General features: G+C 39.7%; 1 protein-coding gene and 1 pseudogene across 1 annotated transcript in view; one reads left to right on the top strand and one right to left on the bottom strand.

Annotated features, from left to right (window-relative positions):
- Positions 1-1,765: 1,765 nt before the first annotated feature.
- On the bottom strand, positions 1,766-9,919 carry LOC150039893 (poly(A)-specific ribonuclease PARN-like; annotated as a pseudogene).
- An 18-nt stretch (positions 9,920-9,937) lies between these two features.
- LOC150039894 (piezo-type mechanosensitive ion channel component 2-like) overlaps positions 9,938-19,787 on the top strand; it is a 172,189-nt gene continuing 162,339 nt past the window's right edge. Inside the window, 3 exon segments of the mRNA XM_090327524.1 lie at positions 9,938-9,976; positions 12,915-12,967; positions 19,429-19,591. Coding sequence (XP_090183650.1) covers positions 9,938-9,976; positions 12,915-12,967; positions 19,429-19,591 — 255 coding nt within the window.

Consider the following 19,787-nt stretch of genomic DNA (forward strand, 5'->3'; position numbering starts at 1 on the left):
ATTTTTAAATTGTATTTGTATTATCATTAATAGTTATGGAATTACCATTCCATGGATCAGTTTATGAATACAATACATCTTGATTGATGATATTTGTTAAACAATTCTCTATATGAAGCCAACCTTCAGGATTTGGAAATTTCCTCTCCTGTCGTCATCTTGATTATTGATAAGCTATCAATGTTCCCAGATTTGAGATTTTCAGACACAAGGTATTCACCCTGCCTTTGCATCCATCTACTAAGGTGAGTTCTAAGTGACGCTCTTTATTCTGAGAGGTTCAGAAGAATTTTTTTTTATGGATTGTGTGGAAGGCCCTGTTAGAGAGACAAATAACTGTGAATATTGCACCTCTCCTGGCCACAGTATGTGGTACCAGACCAAACTCCATCAGTGGACAGAGCCAAGTGGTGACCCAGGCCAGATCTACCCACCTCAGTTTGCTTGGCCTTGTAACTGTGAGCAATAAACAGTCTGAGAGGATGTCATTCCAAGAGCAAATGGAAAACCCTGATCAATGGCCAAGGTAATAGCACAGGAAAGAATAAATATCAGATTAGAGACCAGAGAGGCTCAGACAGAGCTTCAAATGGCTTGCACCAGAAGCCATGTATTGACTTGCTTGCTGTAAACAGAAAGAACACTGTTTTCACTCGGCCATCATGAGAAATGTTTGGGTTTGAAAACTTCTCTGCACTCTCCTCTGACCAGCTAACCATATTTATTTAGTCATCCCCATAGATAATCAAATTTCTTATAGGACTGGATGTCATTTTAGTGAATTTGCCAGTGATTTTCATCTTCTTCCTCTTCTTTTTGCATTAGAACACTAATGGATATAGATCACAGGGCAGGAGTAGGGAGGACAAGGAAAACTTTCTCCTGAGAAATCTGAAACCAAAAGATCAGCTTGGCCCTGGAGTTTCTGAGTGGTCATCAGATGTATCAAAAAACAGGTGCTTGACTTCTTCAAGAAAAAAAATCATAGTGAATAATATTAGCTCTGTTGGAATCTTTCTTTGTCACTAGGACACATTTTCCTGGGTGGCTTTGGTTTAGTTCCCATACCCTAGGAGAGTTACTGTGTTTTCACAGTCATGGATTCCTTAGTTTAGGGAAAAGAAAGAAGAAAGTTATGATCAAGGAAAACAACAAGCCCAGTGCCACTTCCTACTAAGAGAAATGAGAGGAATAGATAAGTGCTTCAGCCTAAGGTGGAAATGACAGGCACTGAGGTCTGCTGCTGTGCTCAGTAAAGGGTGCAAACAAGCAGCCACAGTCCCCACCCAGCACTGTTTTCAGCCTCACAAGTCATTGACTCTCTGTCCTCCAAGTCAGGGGGAGCCCAACGCCCTCAGCCCACAAGCACTGCAGTGACCTACGAGCTCTCTAGGCTGATGATAGCTGGTTGAACCATCCAGGGGGCTTTCAGTACCCAGAAACATGGCCCAAATCTTGGCTTTACGTGTTAGTGGCTTCCCAATAAGAAGAGAGATGTCAGGGGCTGGGAGTTTGGCCTAGTGGTAGAGTGCTTGCCTAGTATGCACGAAGACCCGGGTTCAATTCCACGGTACCACATACATAGAAAAAAGCCAGAAATGGTGCTGAGGCTCAAGTGTAGAGCTCTAACTTTGAGAAAGTCCAAGGACAGTGCTCAGGCCCTGAGCTCAAGCCCACGACTGGCAAAAAAAAAAAGAGAGATGTCATAATCTGAAGACATCTAGTCTGAGAACCTTAGGAGGAGAAAGCTGATAGGGAGCCCCACCAGGGGCTCTCGGCCTTTGTAGGCACCCAGAGGACATTGAGTGGAAGTGCTTGTTAAATGGCGTGCTAAAAGGAAAAATTCATTACAGCACCAACAGGCCATTACGGAACTTTTAGCCTTGCCAAATTGATGGGCCATAATAAATGATGATTTCTTGTTCAATTCAATTAAGAGATATTTAGTAAATAAGGACCACATGCCAGCCTTAAGCTCAATGTGGAGACAGAAGAGAAGCAGCAGAAGCCCCCTCTGTGTTGTTCACTGTTCTCAGAATGGACACAGGACACTGTGATGTCCACGTCCAGACAAAGCTTGTATGAAGGATCAGGAATCCCCAAGGAGGGAATCATGGTGGAACAGGAGAGGAAATGCATCTGACTTGGGAAGCTGGATGTATGGAGGTGAGTCAGAGGTTTAGTATTTGCCCTAGGAAAGAAAAGGGCAATGACAGCATTCAAGACAGGCTCAGTAGTATGTGACCTGGGTGAAGGGCAGTGGGATATGGTTCCCATTAGACTAGAAAGCTTGGATCTGGCCAGTAGGATCAATGGATAGATAGATAGATAGATTCTGTACAGATGTGAAAGTATACATGTATATATACATATACATATATATATATATATATATATATATATAGTACCGGTAGAGATAGATAGAGATAAATAGGTAGATAGATAGAACGATAGATAGATCCATGATGTTCTTATTTATGAAAATAACAAATCTTTCTGCAGGAGAAAAATCTCTCAATAACCTAATCACATAAATCAGTGATTTTTAATAGGTCTTGAACTTATTAAGACATCATTTCCCAACATTTCAAGCAAAATGATTCACCAAAGAAACAATTTCCACTGCATCCAGAACTGTTCATCTTACCCTTGCCATAAATTATTGTAGCAGGGAACTCCCTGGGGAGAAGAGCCAGGAGTAGCTTCTGTTAAAATAATACCATGCTTTAGGCTCATGGACCTCTGGACTGTATTGCTTTTTCATGCTGAGATGTCATAAAGAATTCTCACTAGAAATTAGTACAATTTTTGTTACTTTCAACACTTACACACTACCAGATATGGCTTATTTAGAATGCTCCTTTATATCAAGTGTCTGTTTTGGATTTTGGTTGCCATTGCTTCTTCACTTATTCATTTAAATTTTTACATTGTCTTTTTTCTATGTTTCTGTATTACACGTGCCTTTCCTCTCTGTTCCTCCTTAGCGTTATTTTATTTTGTGTCAATATTAGTGCTTAGACTCCAGGGCTGGATGTTGCCCCTTAGCTTTTCCATTTAAGGTTATCAGTCTACCACTTATGCTACAGCTCCACTTCCAGTTTTTTTTTTTTTTGCTGGTTAATTGGAAATAAGAGTCTTAAGAACTTTTCTACTTGGTTTGCCTTCAAACCAAGGTCCTCAGATCTCCTCCTGCATAGCGAGGATTACAGGCATGAGCTACTGGCTCATGAGCGCTCATGGTAAGGAAAACAAGCTTCAACCTCTACTCTTTTCTTATTTCTGGATCCTTTTCTCTCCTGTCTCTCTCTTCCCATCCCCTTCCTCTCAACATTCCTACCTTGATTTCTCGTTCTCCCTCTTCTTTCTCTCATACCTTTTCTTTTCCCTCTTGTAGCTTGTTATTTTCCCATCCCCCCTCCCTCTCTCTCTCCCTCTCTCCCTCCCACCTTCCCTCCCTCTCTGCCAGTGAGGTGTTATCTACATTCACTATGCCAACTACCTACTTCCAGTCATGGGACCCCACCACAATAAAAATGCATAGTATTTTCACCCCCAAAGTCTTCCCTCAGCAATGACTAAGCAGATGTGTTACAATGACTCATAGCTTTGGCTAGTCGTGGGCTAGAATCCTGCAGTCTATGCCTTTGTCTTCCTCCTTCCGCACAGCAACAACTTTAGATTTCTCTATCTGTGGATTCTCAACAATCCATCAGCCTCCACTTCTACTGGGTGGGTTGTTAGCATAGACTGGGTCACTGGGTGGAGTAATGATACTCAATTTACATGACTATGAATACAGCTACTAGTAACATTACGTGCAGGCCTTTGTGTGGCTGAGCACCTTGGTTCCCCTTCCTTCAGGGGATCCCCACTTTCCACTTTTAGTCTATCTGCCTCAACTCTGTGTCCCCCATAAATGTTTGTTGAATAGCCCCTGGTACTGGGACTTGACCTCAGAACCTTGCCCCTGCTTAGCCTGTTTATTTAAATGGTCTCTCTTGCTAGAGTCACTCCTTTGAGTGACAGCTTTGTGCTGTTTTGGGGACTGATCTCCTGAACTTTTCTTTTTTTTTTTCTATGAAAATTTCTTTAATTTGATCCTTTTGGAAATACACTTTCTCATTTTTATTTTCACAATACAAAAATGTTCAATGTCTACTAATGATCTATTGGAAGCAGACGATAGGGAGGAGGTTCTGAGCATGCAGTTGTCACTGGTGCTCACATCCAAGTCAGGGTTCACCATGATCTGCCTCTCCCCACCCCCTCCTCTCTCTCTCTCTCTCTCTCTCTCTCTCTCTCTCTCTCTCTCTCTTCTCTCTCTCTCTCTCTCTCTCTCACACACACACACACACACACACACACATTGCGTACACACATGCACACAGAAACATCAAGCAAGGATGAGCAATGAAGAAACTCTGCAGAGCGAGCCAAGCACTCACTTATAACAGCATTAGATTTTTCTCTGGGCCACTTCACAAAAGCTGGCATGGCAGGAGAGTGTAATGGCCCACGCCGGCTCCTCCAGGGATCCACCCTGCATCATTCCCACAGGAAACAAGCCTGACTGATGTTTTCAAGCAGCTGTGGTGGGAAGCTGTGGCCTCCAGGAGCCATGCCCTTGACCTCTGACTGCCCCACAGACTGGGACAGGCAGTAGAGAGCTCAAGCCTGAACCTGAGGCCAAGACACCAGATGTGGGCTCTGTTTTCATACAGACCAGCAGGAAAGCTTTCCAGGTGCAGAAAATAATTACCAGGTTAGTATAGTAACTCCGATGCTCACAACAGCCCACAGCTGTGATGTGTGTCCATAGTTAGTTTAGATTAAAAAGGAGAAAGAAAGAAAGGAAAAAAAAAGCAGCAGCCACCAAAGTAAAAACTGGAAACCCTCATGGTTTTGCCCCTTCCACACCATGCTTTTGTAACGCAATGCAGTGTGGTTTCCCAGCATGCTCCTCAGGTCTTGGTTACCTGGTGTCAGGAACTTCGAAGAGCTTGGCCAGGCTGACCATACGGCTCCCTAACAAAAGAAGCTCTTCCTTCATCCTTTTCAATTTCTTGGCCTTCTTGCATCCCTCCTTCTTGCTCCATCTCCCAAGCTGGCTTCTCCTGCATTGTAATCTTCTCTCCCACTGTGCTGGTAGCCAAGAAGCTGTTGGTGCAGAAGTCATGGTTTTGTCACTTATGAGACGAGGTTTTCGTGTCCAGCTTCTTCTGCTCCACTTCTTGCCAACTGTCTTCTTTCCGTTTTCTCTTGGTCTACTTGTCTTCCCATTTCTTCCCAACATTCTCAGCATAGTTTTGGATCCATAGCTTTCTGCATATTTGCTGGTATTCATATCAATCTTAACTAAGTCAGGCTGGCTGAGAGATGCGAAGGCCGATGTGCCATCAATCCAGGATTTGTGAATGTTACCAAAGGCACTGAAAAGCTGGTAAAGGTCACTGGTTTTCCACACCTTAGGAAATGTCACATAGAGTCATGGTCACATTTAGACTGCAAGTCTGGCCCTTCCAGGTTTAGATCAGGGGGTCTAGGATCCCCATGAGAGATAGCTTGTTTAAAAAAAGCTCGGTGAGTTTTGATTTGGCAGACACATGAATTTTTGGTGGACCAAGAAAAGAACCCGGATGTTCATGTGGGGCTGAAGCGCAGTCAGGTGATAGAAACATCACAGAGCTGCTCGCAAGCTTGGAAAACCTTCCGCACTTTCAACTTTAGGAAGGTTGAAAAGTGTCTCTTTTAACCACTTTTCCAATTCTGCAAGGGATGTGTTGTTAATGATTTCCTTAAAAGGCTGTGTGCTGGCCATCAATTTAGTATCCCAGAGCCTGGGAAAGACACACATCATCATCTCCTTAAAGCCATTCAAATGCGGAGGCAGAGGGCAGTAGAACTGGTGGACTGAGTGCATGATGTTCAGGAGCATATTGTGTCCCAGAATGAGTGATGGCATGAATGACTCTTGAGAATCCCACAGTGTCATTAAGTTCCTCCTGTTCTTTAGCATGTTTCTGCTGCTCCCTTCTCTTGTGTTCGTCCTCATTACTTTGCAGACAACTATGTACCGCTCCTTCTTTTCTGTTTCTCAAGTCTCAACATGAATGCTTTGGGGATACTTCCAGCTCAAAGTTTGATTAATTAGCTTTCTTTGGAACCCACTCCATGGCTCTAAATCCAAATTCTTGTTCTCTTCGCTTTGTAGTAAGTCTTCTATTTTCATTACAACTTGCTCAATAAGCTTCTTCTGATCTTCAGGAATCATCACAGGACACTGTGAAGTGTCGGGAGACATGTAGGCCAGTGCCCCCTCACCATTAGCCTGAGAACGTTTTTCATCATATTGCTCTCTCAGCTATCATTCTTCTTCCTGATTTAAATATGGAATTCCATTGAGAAAAACTTTATTAAAATCAAATCCTTGGCTTGCTAGGAAATCAGTGCTGGAGCTCTGACAAACGAATTTGACATCTGGTGAGGATCTACTGAAGGGCTTGGGAAAAACATAGAAGTTCAATGACTTTGTTATATGTTTTGAATCTGTGTGGTCTGTGTACTTAAAAGTGCAAAGGCCAAACTGAAACGGCAAAAAGTCCATGGAATGCCTTTTAAGCTTCTGATATCTCTCTTTTGGAGTGTCAAAACCATAAGTTAATGTGGTCACGGGGATCCATCACTGATTCCCCATCGATAGCAGAGGAATCTGCCTCCTCTATGGCCTGGTACACTTTATGAAGATTACTCTTCCTGTGGGGCCAGGTAGCTCATGAACTTTTCTGTCAGGACTGGCTTTGAACTGCAAACCTCTGGCTCTCAACTTCCTGATTACCTAGGATTACAAGTGTAAACACTAGCACCTGACTTGAATGTGCCTTTGAATACCATCACAATTGAATTGCCCAAGGAAGTATAATCTAAGGTAATTTTAGCAACTATATCCTGTAATATATCCCTGTTATAATATATAACTATATCCATGTTAGAATTTATTTTATAAACATATACATTCACTATTTGGGTTTATTTAATTTCCTTCTTATTTTTAATTGATACATAATAACTTCACGGATTTGAGTCTTGCGATGGGCTGTGATAAACTTTAGATATTATGTGATAATTAAATCAGTTGGTTTCGCTCCTTAAACATTTATCTTTAGGGTGAAATATTAATAATCCTTCTAACAGCTCTAAATGTACATTGCTGTCATCTCTACACCCTCCTGTCAGCAGAACTCCACTACTGTTGCTCCTATCTAATCATGACTTAATAGCCATTCATAAATCCTGTCATAGTAGCTGCCTTTCCACTCTGTGAAATCAACTACTGTGCGTGCGTGCGTGTGTGCTTATGTGTGTGTGTGTGTGTGTGTGTGTGTGTGTGTGCGCGCGCGTGTGTGTGTGTTGTATATGCCAACACTTGGGCTTGGATTCAGAACTTGGGTACTATCTTTTTAGTTCTTTTGCTCAGAGTTGGTACTCTACTACTTGTGCAATGGCTCCATTTTTTGGCTTTTTTGGTCCATAGTGGGAGATAAGTCTCATAGACTTTCCTGCCCAGTCTGGCTTTGAACCATCATCCTCAGATCTCAGCCTTCTAAGAGGTCAACTATTTTTATTCCACAAAATAGGAAGATTGTGTGGTATCAGACTTTCTATTCCCGGCTTCCTCATTTAACGTAGTGTCCTATTGGTTCATCTATGTGGTTCCAAGCAACAGCATTTCATTCTCTGGCTATATATCCAGATCACATGGTCATTCCAGTTGTGATTTTTTTTTAAAGTCCATGCTGCTTTCCACAACTTAGTCGTAACTAAACTAATATCTACAGTTTGGTTTGTAAAGGTTCCCTTTTCTTAACCTTCTGACAATTTACAACTCAGTTTCTCTCTCATTGATTGAATATTTTATTTCTGTAACAATTTTGATCTGTTTTTACAGCTTAACCTTTGTTAGAATAGACAATGACAAATTTGAAATACCTTATCTGTAGCATCACAGTTCAAATGCATTGAAAAGTTTTTAATCTTAATGACTAAGCCTGACCTAGCCTGAACTCACCAGGTGGTTGCAGATGGGGGAGGGTTTAATTTCTTGCATTCTACTACATTTCTGAAAACATAAAATATTGGTTGATATGCCCTTACTTTGTATTATTAAAAAAATCCTTAGTTATGGCTATAATGTTTTCCTAACTATTGAAAAGTAATGCCCAGTAAGGGAACTGCAAGCTAGGTAGCACACTATAATGACATACCTGTTAGTTTAGTTGTGGCTGTTTTATGCTGACTCCCTGAAAAGACAGCACAGGCTGATATTTCATGACATTTGCAAACTTCCCCACCTGGAGAAATGAGAGCTGCTCTTTCTCAGCAATGTGCATTCTGTATTCAAATCACAATCCTTACCCTTCCAAGCAACAAATGGAGTCCTCCTTTTTCTTTGGATATGTTCTGGTTTGAGCAGGGGCAGAGGGGGTGGGGAGGCAGGAGGGACTGAATCCCAATCTCTGCAGTGAGGCCTTCGGTTCAAGCAGAGCAGGTTTACACTCGCTTCTCTTTGACAAGGATTCATCAAAGTTTTGCAGGCCAATGAAATATTTATGACAGGAATTGTCTGGAAGCAGTCTGGGTGGGTGGGAGTATGTAGAAGAGTCAGTGCATTGTGGGTAGAAGAATTCATCCTAGGATTCGGCCCCTATAAAGTGTGGCAAGGTTGGGGAAGTGAAGTCTGAAAGGGAAGAAGACCAGTCGATCTGAGAACAGAAGTGTCTAGATGGGTGACATTCTGGAGGATCTCAGGGAACTCGTTCCTGGATATGGCTGCCATATTGAAGAAGTGTCAGTGAAGCGTCCAGAAATGGGCCTGCTGTCACTCTGGGCTGTCTCACCGAGAAGCACTGTATCCCTAGTGGAGGAACATAAGGGAGATGCAACCTGCCTATGCCTCAATGTTAGCTTTTACTGCACAAATACCTTCAGAAGCAGCAATTCAGATTGTGTGTCCATCTGTGTCTAATTCAGAACCATAGAGGGTTAGGAGGAGTCCCAAGCTTGATGGATTTGGGACAGCCACAGCCCAGCACTTAGGATGCGACTCTAAAGTGCAAATTACTGTTTTATACATTCATTCCCTACATCATCTTCTGAAAACATGAAGGATGAATTTCTTGAAGGCTCAAAAGACATAACAGTCATATTATGTAGAATACAGTGGTTGGCATTGTGGTTCAAAGCCTTAGGGCTTCAAAATCAAAAGATTTCTCAGTAAGTATTGTGAGTTCTATTTAATACACATTGGTAAAAACGCTCATGCTGTCTTTTTCCTTCTCTTTAAGCACTTTGGGACTCTTTTTCACTTGGTAACTCAGAGAATGGGGGAAACTCAAAGTCCTGGGAAGGGCTGGAAAGCTGGATTTGGAGTCAACAACATGGTGGATAGCAGATTCTGTGTATTTCAGGGCTGACCTGCATGTGGTTGCATATCTCTCTCCACCTGTGGTTTTTAGCTTTTTCTTTAGCCTTTTAAAAAATCTAATATTTAATTTTTTGTTATCTTCAAGTAGTTGCCCAAAAGGATTTCACTTCATCATATCAGTTTATGAGTACAATGAATCTTGATCAGGGTCACCTCACCCATCATTTCCCCTCATCTCACCTAACACCACTCATCTTCTCAAGTCACCTGGCTCCGTGTTGGCTAGACCTCATGTGCAGAACCTGTCCGGTTCTGCACACCTTGCCCTGATTTCTTTCCTTTCCCATCAAGCATTTAGGGATTGGTTTCTGCAACATGCACCTAATAAAGGGATCACATGGCACCTGGAATGGTTACCTGAAGCTCGTTAGTCCTGGCAGAAGCCAGGATTTGGGGGCAGGGATCAAATGGGGGCGTGTTAGAAGTGGACTCCATGTAGGGGTGGTTTATAGCATGGGTGGCAAAAGTGCAGGAGCTAAAGCAGCTGTGGTGGTTTGCAAATTACTTATATTAAACAACTAAGTGATTTGGTATATAATTAAATATATTAGAAATCAAGGGAACCAGATTTCTCACCACTAAAGTGAAGATTATAAACATAGAAAGAAAAGGCAAGAAGGAAGCCTGAGGTGGTAATTTTAAGTTGAAGTGATCAGAATGAATGCAAAGGTTTAAAAAAACAAACACAGAGAGTCATGGAAATAGTCACAATATGCACATTCGAGTATATGCAAATACATAGAGATATATTTCCTATTGGTCAAGTGAAAGAGCCCAGAACCAGGATCCCAGGAGCACGGCTCACTTAGAAAGCCCGAATATGTAGGCCAGCTCTGAATCTATGCCTGCACACTTCAAGCCCACAAACAAGAAAGGTGGAGAAGTAAAAGATGGGCCTGAAAATCTTGTTGCAATAGAGAACAAGCCAAAACCCCATTAATTGTGGGAAGAAGTCACAGACGCCAGCTTGGAGGGGCTCCCACAAGTCAAAAGCAATTTGAGCCTCATATGATTAACAATCATCTCAGGCCATCTAATAAAAAACAATTCAAGGATCAACACTGTGGTTAGGAAAGTAAATGGAGAGAAAAGGAAATGTTTACAGTCAGCAGAAAACTAAGTAATAAAGATAGGCAGAGTTCATTGCTACATGGTTAATATAGAATATATATATGTACATATATATGGTGGTTAATACAGAAAAGAATATTCTTTATCTGTAGGTTCAAATAAGGGATAGAACACTGATATAATTGGGGAGTGTGTCCCTCCAAATTTTAAATCAACTGCAGTCAGAAAAATGGTGATTTTTATTATATGTGTTATATATGTTATGTATATTACCTAAATATTACATTATCTAGTCATTGTTATAAAAGTATAATAACATATTATATATTATGCATTCAGATGTATATTAATATTATAAGAATTAATATACTAATATATAACATGTTTATATGTTATATATTATATAATATATGGCATATTATATATTAATATATAAACATATTGTATTAATATATTATATATTATATAGCAATATATACCAATAAATATATATTGTTATATATAATATTAATAATAAATAGATAATGCAATATTTAGGTAATAAGTTAAATAACTTGTTCTATGTTTGACCAACAAGAAAGTAGCTTTGCCAATACCTCTCCAAATGTCAAAGATTCTCACAGACCTGAAACCAAATAATCTTCTAAAGTACTTCTACCATTCATTCTTTCTTTTTTTGCCAGTCCTAGGCTTGAGCTCAGGGCCTGAGCACTGTCCTTGGACTTTCTCAAGGCTACAGCTCTACCACTTGAGCCTGAGCACAATTTTTGACTTTTTTCTATGTATATGGTACCGAGGAATCGAACCTGGGTCTTCGTGCATAGTAGGCAAGCACTCTACCACTAGGCCAAACTCCCGGCCCCCATTCATTCTTATATTTTATATTACAACATGACCACATGGCTTTTAATTCACTGGATGTATCATATTCTTCCTGATATCCTTCAAAACCCATCTCAGACTTGACCAACTGAAGGAACTGTCCTTTTCTCCTTTGGGGTACTGTAAATGGAAGTTAGTACTTCATACGTGCTGATAATATGCTAATCACTGAGCTACAACCCCAGTCCCAGTTCTTGTTTTTGGCTGAGCCTCTCATGTGCACACACACACATACACACACACACACACACACACACACACACACACACACACACACTTCACATGCTCTATTGACCATAGTTCATTGTCATGGTTCATTATACATGAAGACCTTATGAAACCCAATGCACATGAATCATAGTGCCTTACCCACATAGCAAAGTGCCTTACACACATTTTTTTACAAAATATGAACATGTTTTATTTATACTTAATAAACATTTATCTTAATTTATTTTTAAAGATTTTTATTAACATTGATTTTTACATCCTAATGCAAATGTCATGTTTAACAAACAAGCATTCAGAAAAGGAATCTTTATATGCAATCACTGGCACATAGATTTTAAAACATAATTAAAATAAAGCTGAGGGTTTGTATGTCATAGATATATATTAATCTATGTAATAAAACATTATGTCTATAGAGTATATAGCCCATCATTATGTCTTTGTAGTTATGTTTGTATCTCCAAGACCATGTCCATAACCTTGGGGACCCAAGTATTGAGTCATTGCTTTTGTACTGTTTGGATCTAATATCCACATATTTAAGAATACCTTGCGCCTTTTGTTTCTTTGGTCATGATTTCTCTCACTCAACATGATTCGCTCTAGTTTCATCCACTTCCCTGCAGATGCCATTATTTTATCTTGTTTGTTGGCGTGTGCGTGTGTGTGTGTGTGTGTGTGTGTGTGTGTGTGTGTGTGTGTGTGTATTGTATCCATTCATCTGCAGTAGGGCATCTGGGTTGTTCCCATCGATTGGCTATTGTGAATAGTTGCACAGACATTATTGGCTATTGTGAATAGTTGCACAGACATTATGGTGCTCACACATATGCTGTCATAGTGCCATGCACATATGCAATTTCTTGGTAAACACATTGGGCATGATATCTTGCTAATATATCATGACATCTGGTACACACATGTTATGGTGCTTTCCACACATGGATACTATGGTGCCTTACATACACATACCATAGCTTCTTGCACATGTATACATGCTCACACACATGATCAGAAGACTTTATATGTCATTTGGAGACTTGTTTGACCTTATATCGATCTCTCCTGTCCTAAAAAAGCTCATTGTTTTCCTCATCCCTTTGGACAATGCCTGTTAAATGTATATGTTACAGTAGACACACATGTATTTCTTGACATACAAATATTCCTACTCTTTCCTGAGGAGAATTTTTAGAATGTTTATCAGGAGGATATATGTGCCACTCTCATCCCATTTTCCTTCTAGCAGAATGAATTTGGCTCATTTTCTCAAGCTATTCCAGGAACCAATTTAAGCAGGTGAGAAGGCCTGAGCTAGCATTGCATTTGTGTCAGTGTGGTGGAATGATGGAGATGTGTTGTAAATTTCCCAGGAAGTGCACTCTAAGGAGCCTCAGTTGGTCTGTGTGACTGAGGTTGTCTTTCATCTGGAGGGCCAGCCCCCGAGGATGCATCCCTGTGCTTGAGAATGTTATGGTGCCGTTTTCTCTTCTGTTAAGAGTAGTTCAAGGCACGGTCCATCTCCCAGGGCTGGAGGAGATCTACAAATTATCTTTGATCTTTGGGCCATGGTTTCCTGGCCTGGGTGGATTAAAGAATTAAAGTTAGACACTGGTGGCCCACCATTGCAATCCCAGCTACTCGGGAGGCTGAGCTCTGAGGATCATGGTTTGAAGCCAGCCCAGGCTTCAATTCCCTGAAGTTTTTATAGCCAACTAACCAGCAAGGAACTGGAAATGGAGGAATTAAAGACTCAAAATGGAAGCTTCTGTTATTAGTTTTTATTTACTCTGAGTTGACTACATGTACACACAGTCATGTCCTCCGGTAACTCCTAGTCAAAATAGTGGTTTGGAGTGTGTAAGTTAAATGAGGTCCAGCCACAACCCAGGTAACCTTTAGAATTTTTGGTGAGTGAAGCAGTTGGATTCTGGGGTCTTCTCTCTTTTAGCATGTTATTATTAAATACACAGTCCCTGTCTATAAATGTTCATGCTATTACAGCTCAACCCAATGAAGATGCCTGAACTAAACAGAACTGTAGTTAAGATAAAGGAAAAAAACAATGGATGCATGTCTTGGTGTGTGAACTTCAGAAGCCATCAGAAAATCATGCACAAGCATTTTAATAGCTGTTATTTGCTTAAACTGTGCTCATTTGATATTTTAATCATGTTATTGCCATTTATTTGAAGTTGACCTTTCTACCAACTCCTCTGTACCAAAGGATTCACTCTTCTAAAGAACTGCCTAAGTGTAATTATTCTTTGTAAATTTTTATGTTTGTTTTTGGGTTTTTGTAGGGCTGGGTGTAGAAGCCAGACCCTTGCACATACTCTGCAAATGCTCTGTCTGAGCCTTACCCCAGTCCTGTCCTACTGTAACTGGAGGATTCTATTTCTATCAATACATTGACACACTCCTTCATTATTAGGACATGGCACTAGTCAGTCAAACTTAAGGAAAATTTTCAGAATCTTAGCATATGGAGAAATGTAACAGGTGCTAGGTCTTGTGACTGTTCATTGGGTTGGCCAATGCCCTGGTCTTGTTATTCTGGCAATCAGGGAACCTGCCTCTGTCTGGCAAACTGTTGTTTTAGGATTACTTGAAAGGAAATGTAGTATGTTGTTAAATGTCCTACAATACCTAGACTAATTAAGAGAGCCTTGAACGTATATTTTCTTTATACTATTCATTGCCTAGGATGCAGTTACCCTACTGACTTTGGTGAACACATATGAAAGGATAATTCTTGACTCTTCCCCTGTAACCAGGACTTCCTTTCTTGCATGTACAAAGCCCATATGACTTTCATTTCGAACTGAAGCTTTGCACTCCAGACTCTTGGCATCCCTCATGCACATCTTTAGTTTCAGAACCCATGACTATCTCTCCTGTGGCTCAGTGGCCTTCATAATCAGGGTCTTTCTTCCTTTGCTCCATATCTTTAAAGTCTGGCTATGTGAACTCTTTCAAAAAAAATCTCTAAGCTTAGTGCAATCTGACCTTGCCTTATCTTTCCATTTCTTTGATAAACCATTATGGCCCATACTCAATACTTTAGTATATGGTGATGAGTAAAAACTTAATATTTTTAAAGTAATGATGAAGATTTCTACCAGATTGATCCATTTAATATTCATAGATAACACAACAGCAATTATTTTTAAATGTTTCTCTTACATATATACTAAAATAAAGTATATATATATATGTAAGTATGTGTGTATGAGTATGTGTGTATGTGTGTGTGTGTGTGTGTGTGTGTAGGTAAGGGTGGGAGGGGGGATCTGTCACTGGATTGTTACCCAGCCTTTTTATGCTTTAGTTACTTTTTTTAGATAGCATCTCACATGTTTTTTTTTGTCTGGACTGTGAGTCTTACCCATGCTTTCTGTGTGGCTAGGATCTCAGGCAAACGTGCATCTAGATGCATAAAATATTTTCATTAATACTTTAAAATGTCCAATTTTGACAATTAAATCTTTCTGTAAATACAACTGGGGTTTTATTCATGGATCCTGTGATCTTCATGCCATTTCCTGGGCAATAATAACCTTTTCCTCACAAATGTTAGTGCTTTATTTTCCACAAACTATATGACGAGGGGTTTTGTGGTCCTATCTTATCTAATTCATCAGTCATGTTTGTGCAATCTTCATTTCTAGGAAGCACAGTGAATATTTGAAGGGCCACAGTGTCTTGGGCCGACATGCATTGAGCCGTCCTCTGAGTCATGCATACTGTTCCACACACTGAAAGTCCCCAGGACCCAGTGATAAACTAGAAGGAAGCCTGGTACTGGGTACACTGGTAAACAAGGGATTGACCCAAGCATTAGTCATTTTCAACCCCAGTGTGTGCAGAGCACAGGTTTCAATAGCAAGAAATCAGTTATTTGTGGACCATGTAGCTGAATAACAAGTTTGAAAGGACTCTACAATGGGGATGCTATGAATGAGACTTGCAAGAACATTTGTTTGTTGGATTTGTTTTCTTCGTAACGTCTGCTGGCCTCAGATTTACAGTCCTTCTGACTCAGCCTCTTAAATGCTCAGATTAATAACATGAACCACCCTGCCCAGCTCAGAAGAGAATTGAAAACGCATTCTTATCTGCATGCTAGTTGGGAGGAGAAACAAATTGAGGATAGAAGGAAATCATAGTGAGATATAAGGCAATCAAGTCCTGGGGAAACAAGAACTTAGTTCCCTGCCTAGGCAAAATGGGTGTTTTCTGAGGCTACAAGACTGGGCATCATCAGCTCAATGCTTCTAGAAATTAAACTCTGGGAGCAATGTGGAAGCTTGACTGGCAGAGGGGCATCCTGAGACAATTATCAGGATACTGTTATAGGCTGTACAGGCTAGACTGGGCCTGTCTTTGTGTACCTTAGTATAGTTTCTAATTTAGCCATCTAATTTTGTTAAAAAAAATCTAGACCGATGAGCATGGTCTCAGCTAGTGTCTCTCAAAATCTATAGAATGTCATAGATGCCAGATGTTATTTTGTGGTCAAATAAATTTGAGAAACACAGCTCAATACATTCAAATCATTTGTTCTACTTCAGATCTTCTCAAGTCTTTTAGGATAATAATATGAATTAGGAGTTTCTAACACCTTTTTTTGCCATGTGATTATACTGGAGATTTAACTCAAGGCCTGAATACTAATGCTTAGCTTTTTCAAACTCAAGTCTGGAAGTTTACCACTTGAGTCACAGATCTACTCTGGCTTCTAGGTGGTTAATTCAAGATAAATGTCTCATGGACTTTTCTCCCTGGGCTGCTTTTTTTGAACTTGATACTAAGATCTCAGCCTCCTGTGTAGCTAGGATTAAGGCATAAGCTACTTGTACCAGGCTTTCTAACACTTTTTTTCACCAGACTATTTTCCTTGTCTTACTTTTACTGCACAGCGTTCTGAACATTTCAGTTGAAATGAATATTCTTTATAAAACAATGATCAAAACAAAAAAGAAAGTTTTATTGAAAAGAGGGACTCTGAATGATATATCAATTACTCTATGACCTACCTGTTCATTTTATATACACTTTATTATGCTCTTCAAAAGTCTCATTGTTTCTGTGATGACAGTATATGAACATTAAATCTACAAGGCAAGTTTATAGCTTAGTACCTCAGTGCCTGACTCTATTTCAAATGAAAATCAGAGCCCAGCCCTGGAGCCTGTAGCTGGGTTTTACCACAGCAGGTGGTATGATTGCTTTTGCAAGCTATGTTCATTTCATTCTTCAGTACGTGTATGCCACAAAATGTCTCTTTGGGGACCACAAAGCACAAAGCTTAGGCTGTTGACTCAAAGCAACAGCAAATTGGACACTTAATGAAATCCACAGGTGGGAAAAGCCAAGTTCTGGCTTTTCTCCGCTGTATTGTGTGCAAGAAACTGAGCTCACATCAGAGCACATTACCTTTCTTTAATAACTTTTTTCTTTTTTTTTCTTTGATAACTTTTTACTTAGCCTCATCCTATATGACCATGTATACATAGCTTTTGAGCTATTATGACCCTATGCTGGGAGAATTCTGGACATATACTAATAGTTATAAATGAGGAAAAACATGGAGCCTGTGTTTCTTTGGGTCATGCTTACGTCACTTAATATGAATGAACTCCAGGATATGGAAACAAGAGCTTTATATTTGTGATTGTTGTTCTTAATGTACTATGTGAAGCTATTTATTTTTTATTCTTTTCCCCTTATGGTTTATCTCATGTTGTTACTATATCTGAATATGGTACCTGATATATTATATATGTTTTTATTTGTTTATTTGAAAAAGGGAAAGGAAGAGAGAAACAAGATGAGTGGGAGGGGGTAGGGGAAGGGAATTGGTAAAATAAAAACATGTTCAAGAAGTAATGTACCCATTACCTGATGAATGTAACTATAACCTCTCTGTACATCACAACAGCAATTTAAAAAAAGAACTTTTCCCCACAACTTCACTTTCTTTGTGAATTTCATGAAGTGCCTCAATTATTTTGCACAAAGATGCTTTAATGATATAATGTTGCTGGGTGCTGATGGCTCACACCTATAATCCTAGCTACTTGAGAGGCTAAGATCTGAGAATTGAGATTTGGAACCCAAATCCAGGTAGGAAAGTCTGAGGTTCTATTTCCAATGAACTAGTAAAAAGCCAGAAGTAGAGCTGTGGCTCAGGTGAAAGAGCACTAGTCTTGGGCAGGAAAAAAAAAACTAAGGGGGAATGCCCAGGCCCTGAGTTCAATCCCCATTATTAGTGCGTGCATATACATACATACACACATATAAATACATGTACACTCATATACTCATTGGGCATTTTTTCCAAGTTAAACTGCAGATAAGAGTCTCTACAACTTTTGTGCTCAGGCTAGCTTAGAACCAGGATCCTCAGATTGAAGCCTTCTAAGTAACTAGGATTACAGGAGTGCACTATCAGAATCTGGCAGGGTTTTCTTTTCCATATGTGAATGACAGGTAAAGATACCTAACTCTATTCAGGATTAATTAGATTAAATATCTCTTATTTAGCCTAAACAAAGTACTCAGGAAGTAGAGATCTTACTCAGATATTTTTATTGTGTAAATGTTAATAGTGGTCATCTCCAACTGATGAAGGTCATGTTATTTATTATTCTTTTAAATACAGATAATGTCAATGAGTATAAAATGCAATCACACAAAGTGGATATAAATACATATTTAGTCAGCCCTCTGTACCTACAAGTCCCATAGTTGTGACTCAACCACCACAGACTGAAAATACTCAGGGAAAAAATTACATCTGTGTTGAACATCACAGACTTTTTCACTTCTCTAAGCAATACAGTTGCGTTCAATAGTATTTGCATTGTTCCAAGTCATTTAGAGAAGAGTTAAACAAAAGGATATGCATGACAGTCATTCACAAATACATATATATTATTTGCCCCTGACTTTTGATTCATGTCCCTGATCAAGTTTTATCTCTGATGAACATTTCCTTCTTTGATGTTCTATTCTTTTTTTTTTGACAGTCTTGGGGCTTGAATCTCAAACTTGTTTTGATTTGTACTTCTTTTATGGCCAGAGATGTCAAGAGCATTTCTTCATGTGTCTATAGGCCATTCTTATTTCCTCTTCAGAGAAGTTTCTCTTTAACCTACCTTTCTTTGGGGATTTATTTTTGAGACTTAATATTTTTAGCTGTAGGTATATTTAGATATGAGGACTCTTCTTATCCTAAATTGAATATTCTTCCCTGAGATTGGAAGAATTAATCGAGGTCTACCTGTCTTTGAATAATATGAGAAATAATAGCAACTTAGACACAAAATAATCATGTGATCCCAGATTAGAGGATGGATTTCATGTCTTCTCCATTTTACCTGTTGGCTTTGATTTACATTTAGGATAAGGTATTTTCTAGCTGCTAACATCTGTTTTGTTGTTAATTGCTTCACCTACATCACAAGCAGTCGTATTCTTACTGCTCATGTGCCTTATTTAACAGCAATATAATTGGCTAGCATTCATTAGGAGTAACCATTGACTTAGAGTTCTTTGTAGTTCTTCAACTACCGTGAAATGCTGGGATCTTCCTGAACAATCGATTTCATAAGATGCCAAAGTCAGTGCAAAGCTTTCTGAGACTTACTGGGTAGAAATTGAGCACCTTTGACTTGAAATCATTAAAACTGAATAGAATAATACAACTAGAAGAACTTACTAAATGTCCTCTTCTCATTTTTTTTCCTTCATAGCTTAAAAGGAGCTGATGCTGGCAATGGCATCAGGGTGTTTGTGCCTGATATTGGAATGTTCATTGCAAGTCTGACCATCTGGCTTGTGTGCAGAAACATTGTTCAGAAGCCAGAGACAGAAGAAGCAGCACAGTATAATTCAGAGTGTGAAGAGGAAGAATTGGTAAGTCTGACTCCATGTGTCTTTCTTCTTTGAATGATAGGGCTGTGATTCATCCTTCTTTGAATGATAGATACATAGAACAGGACAGTAAGAGCTAAAGGGGCAGAGCAGAGGATGGCCAACTATGCACTGGCATGAATGGCCCTGCCAAAGGCATCGCCCCAGACACATGTCCTCTCCCAGACCTCAGAGATGA

The sequence above is a fragment of the Megascapheus bottae genome, unplaced genomic scaffold, assembly GCF_031878675.1.
Source record: "Megascapheus bottae isolate mThoBot1 unplaced genomic scaffold, mThoBot2.hap1 HAP1_SCAFFOLD_208, whole genome shotgun sequence".
Taxonomy (NCBI): Eukaryota; Metazoa; Chordata; class Mammalia; order Rodentia; family Geomyidae; genus Megascapheus; species Megascapheus bottae.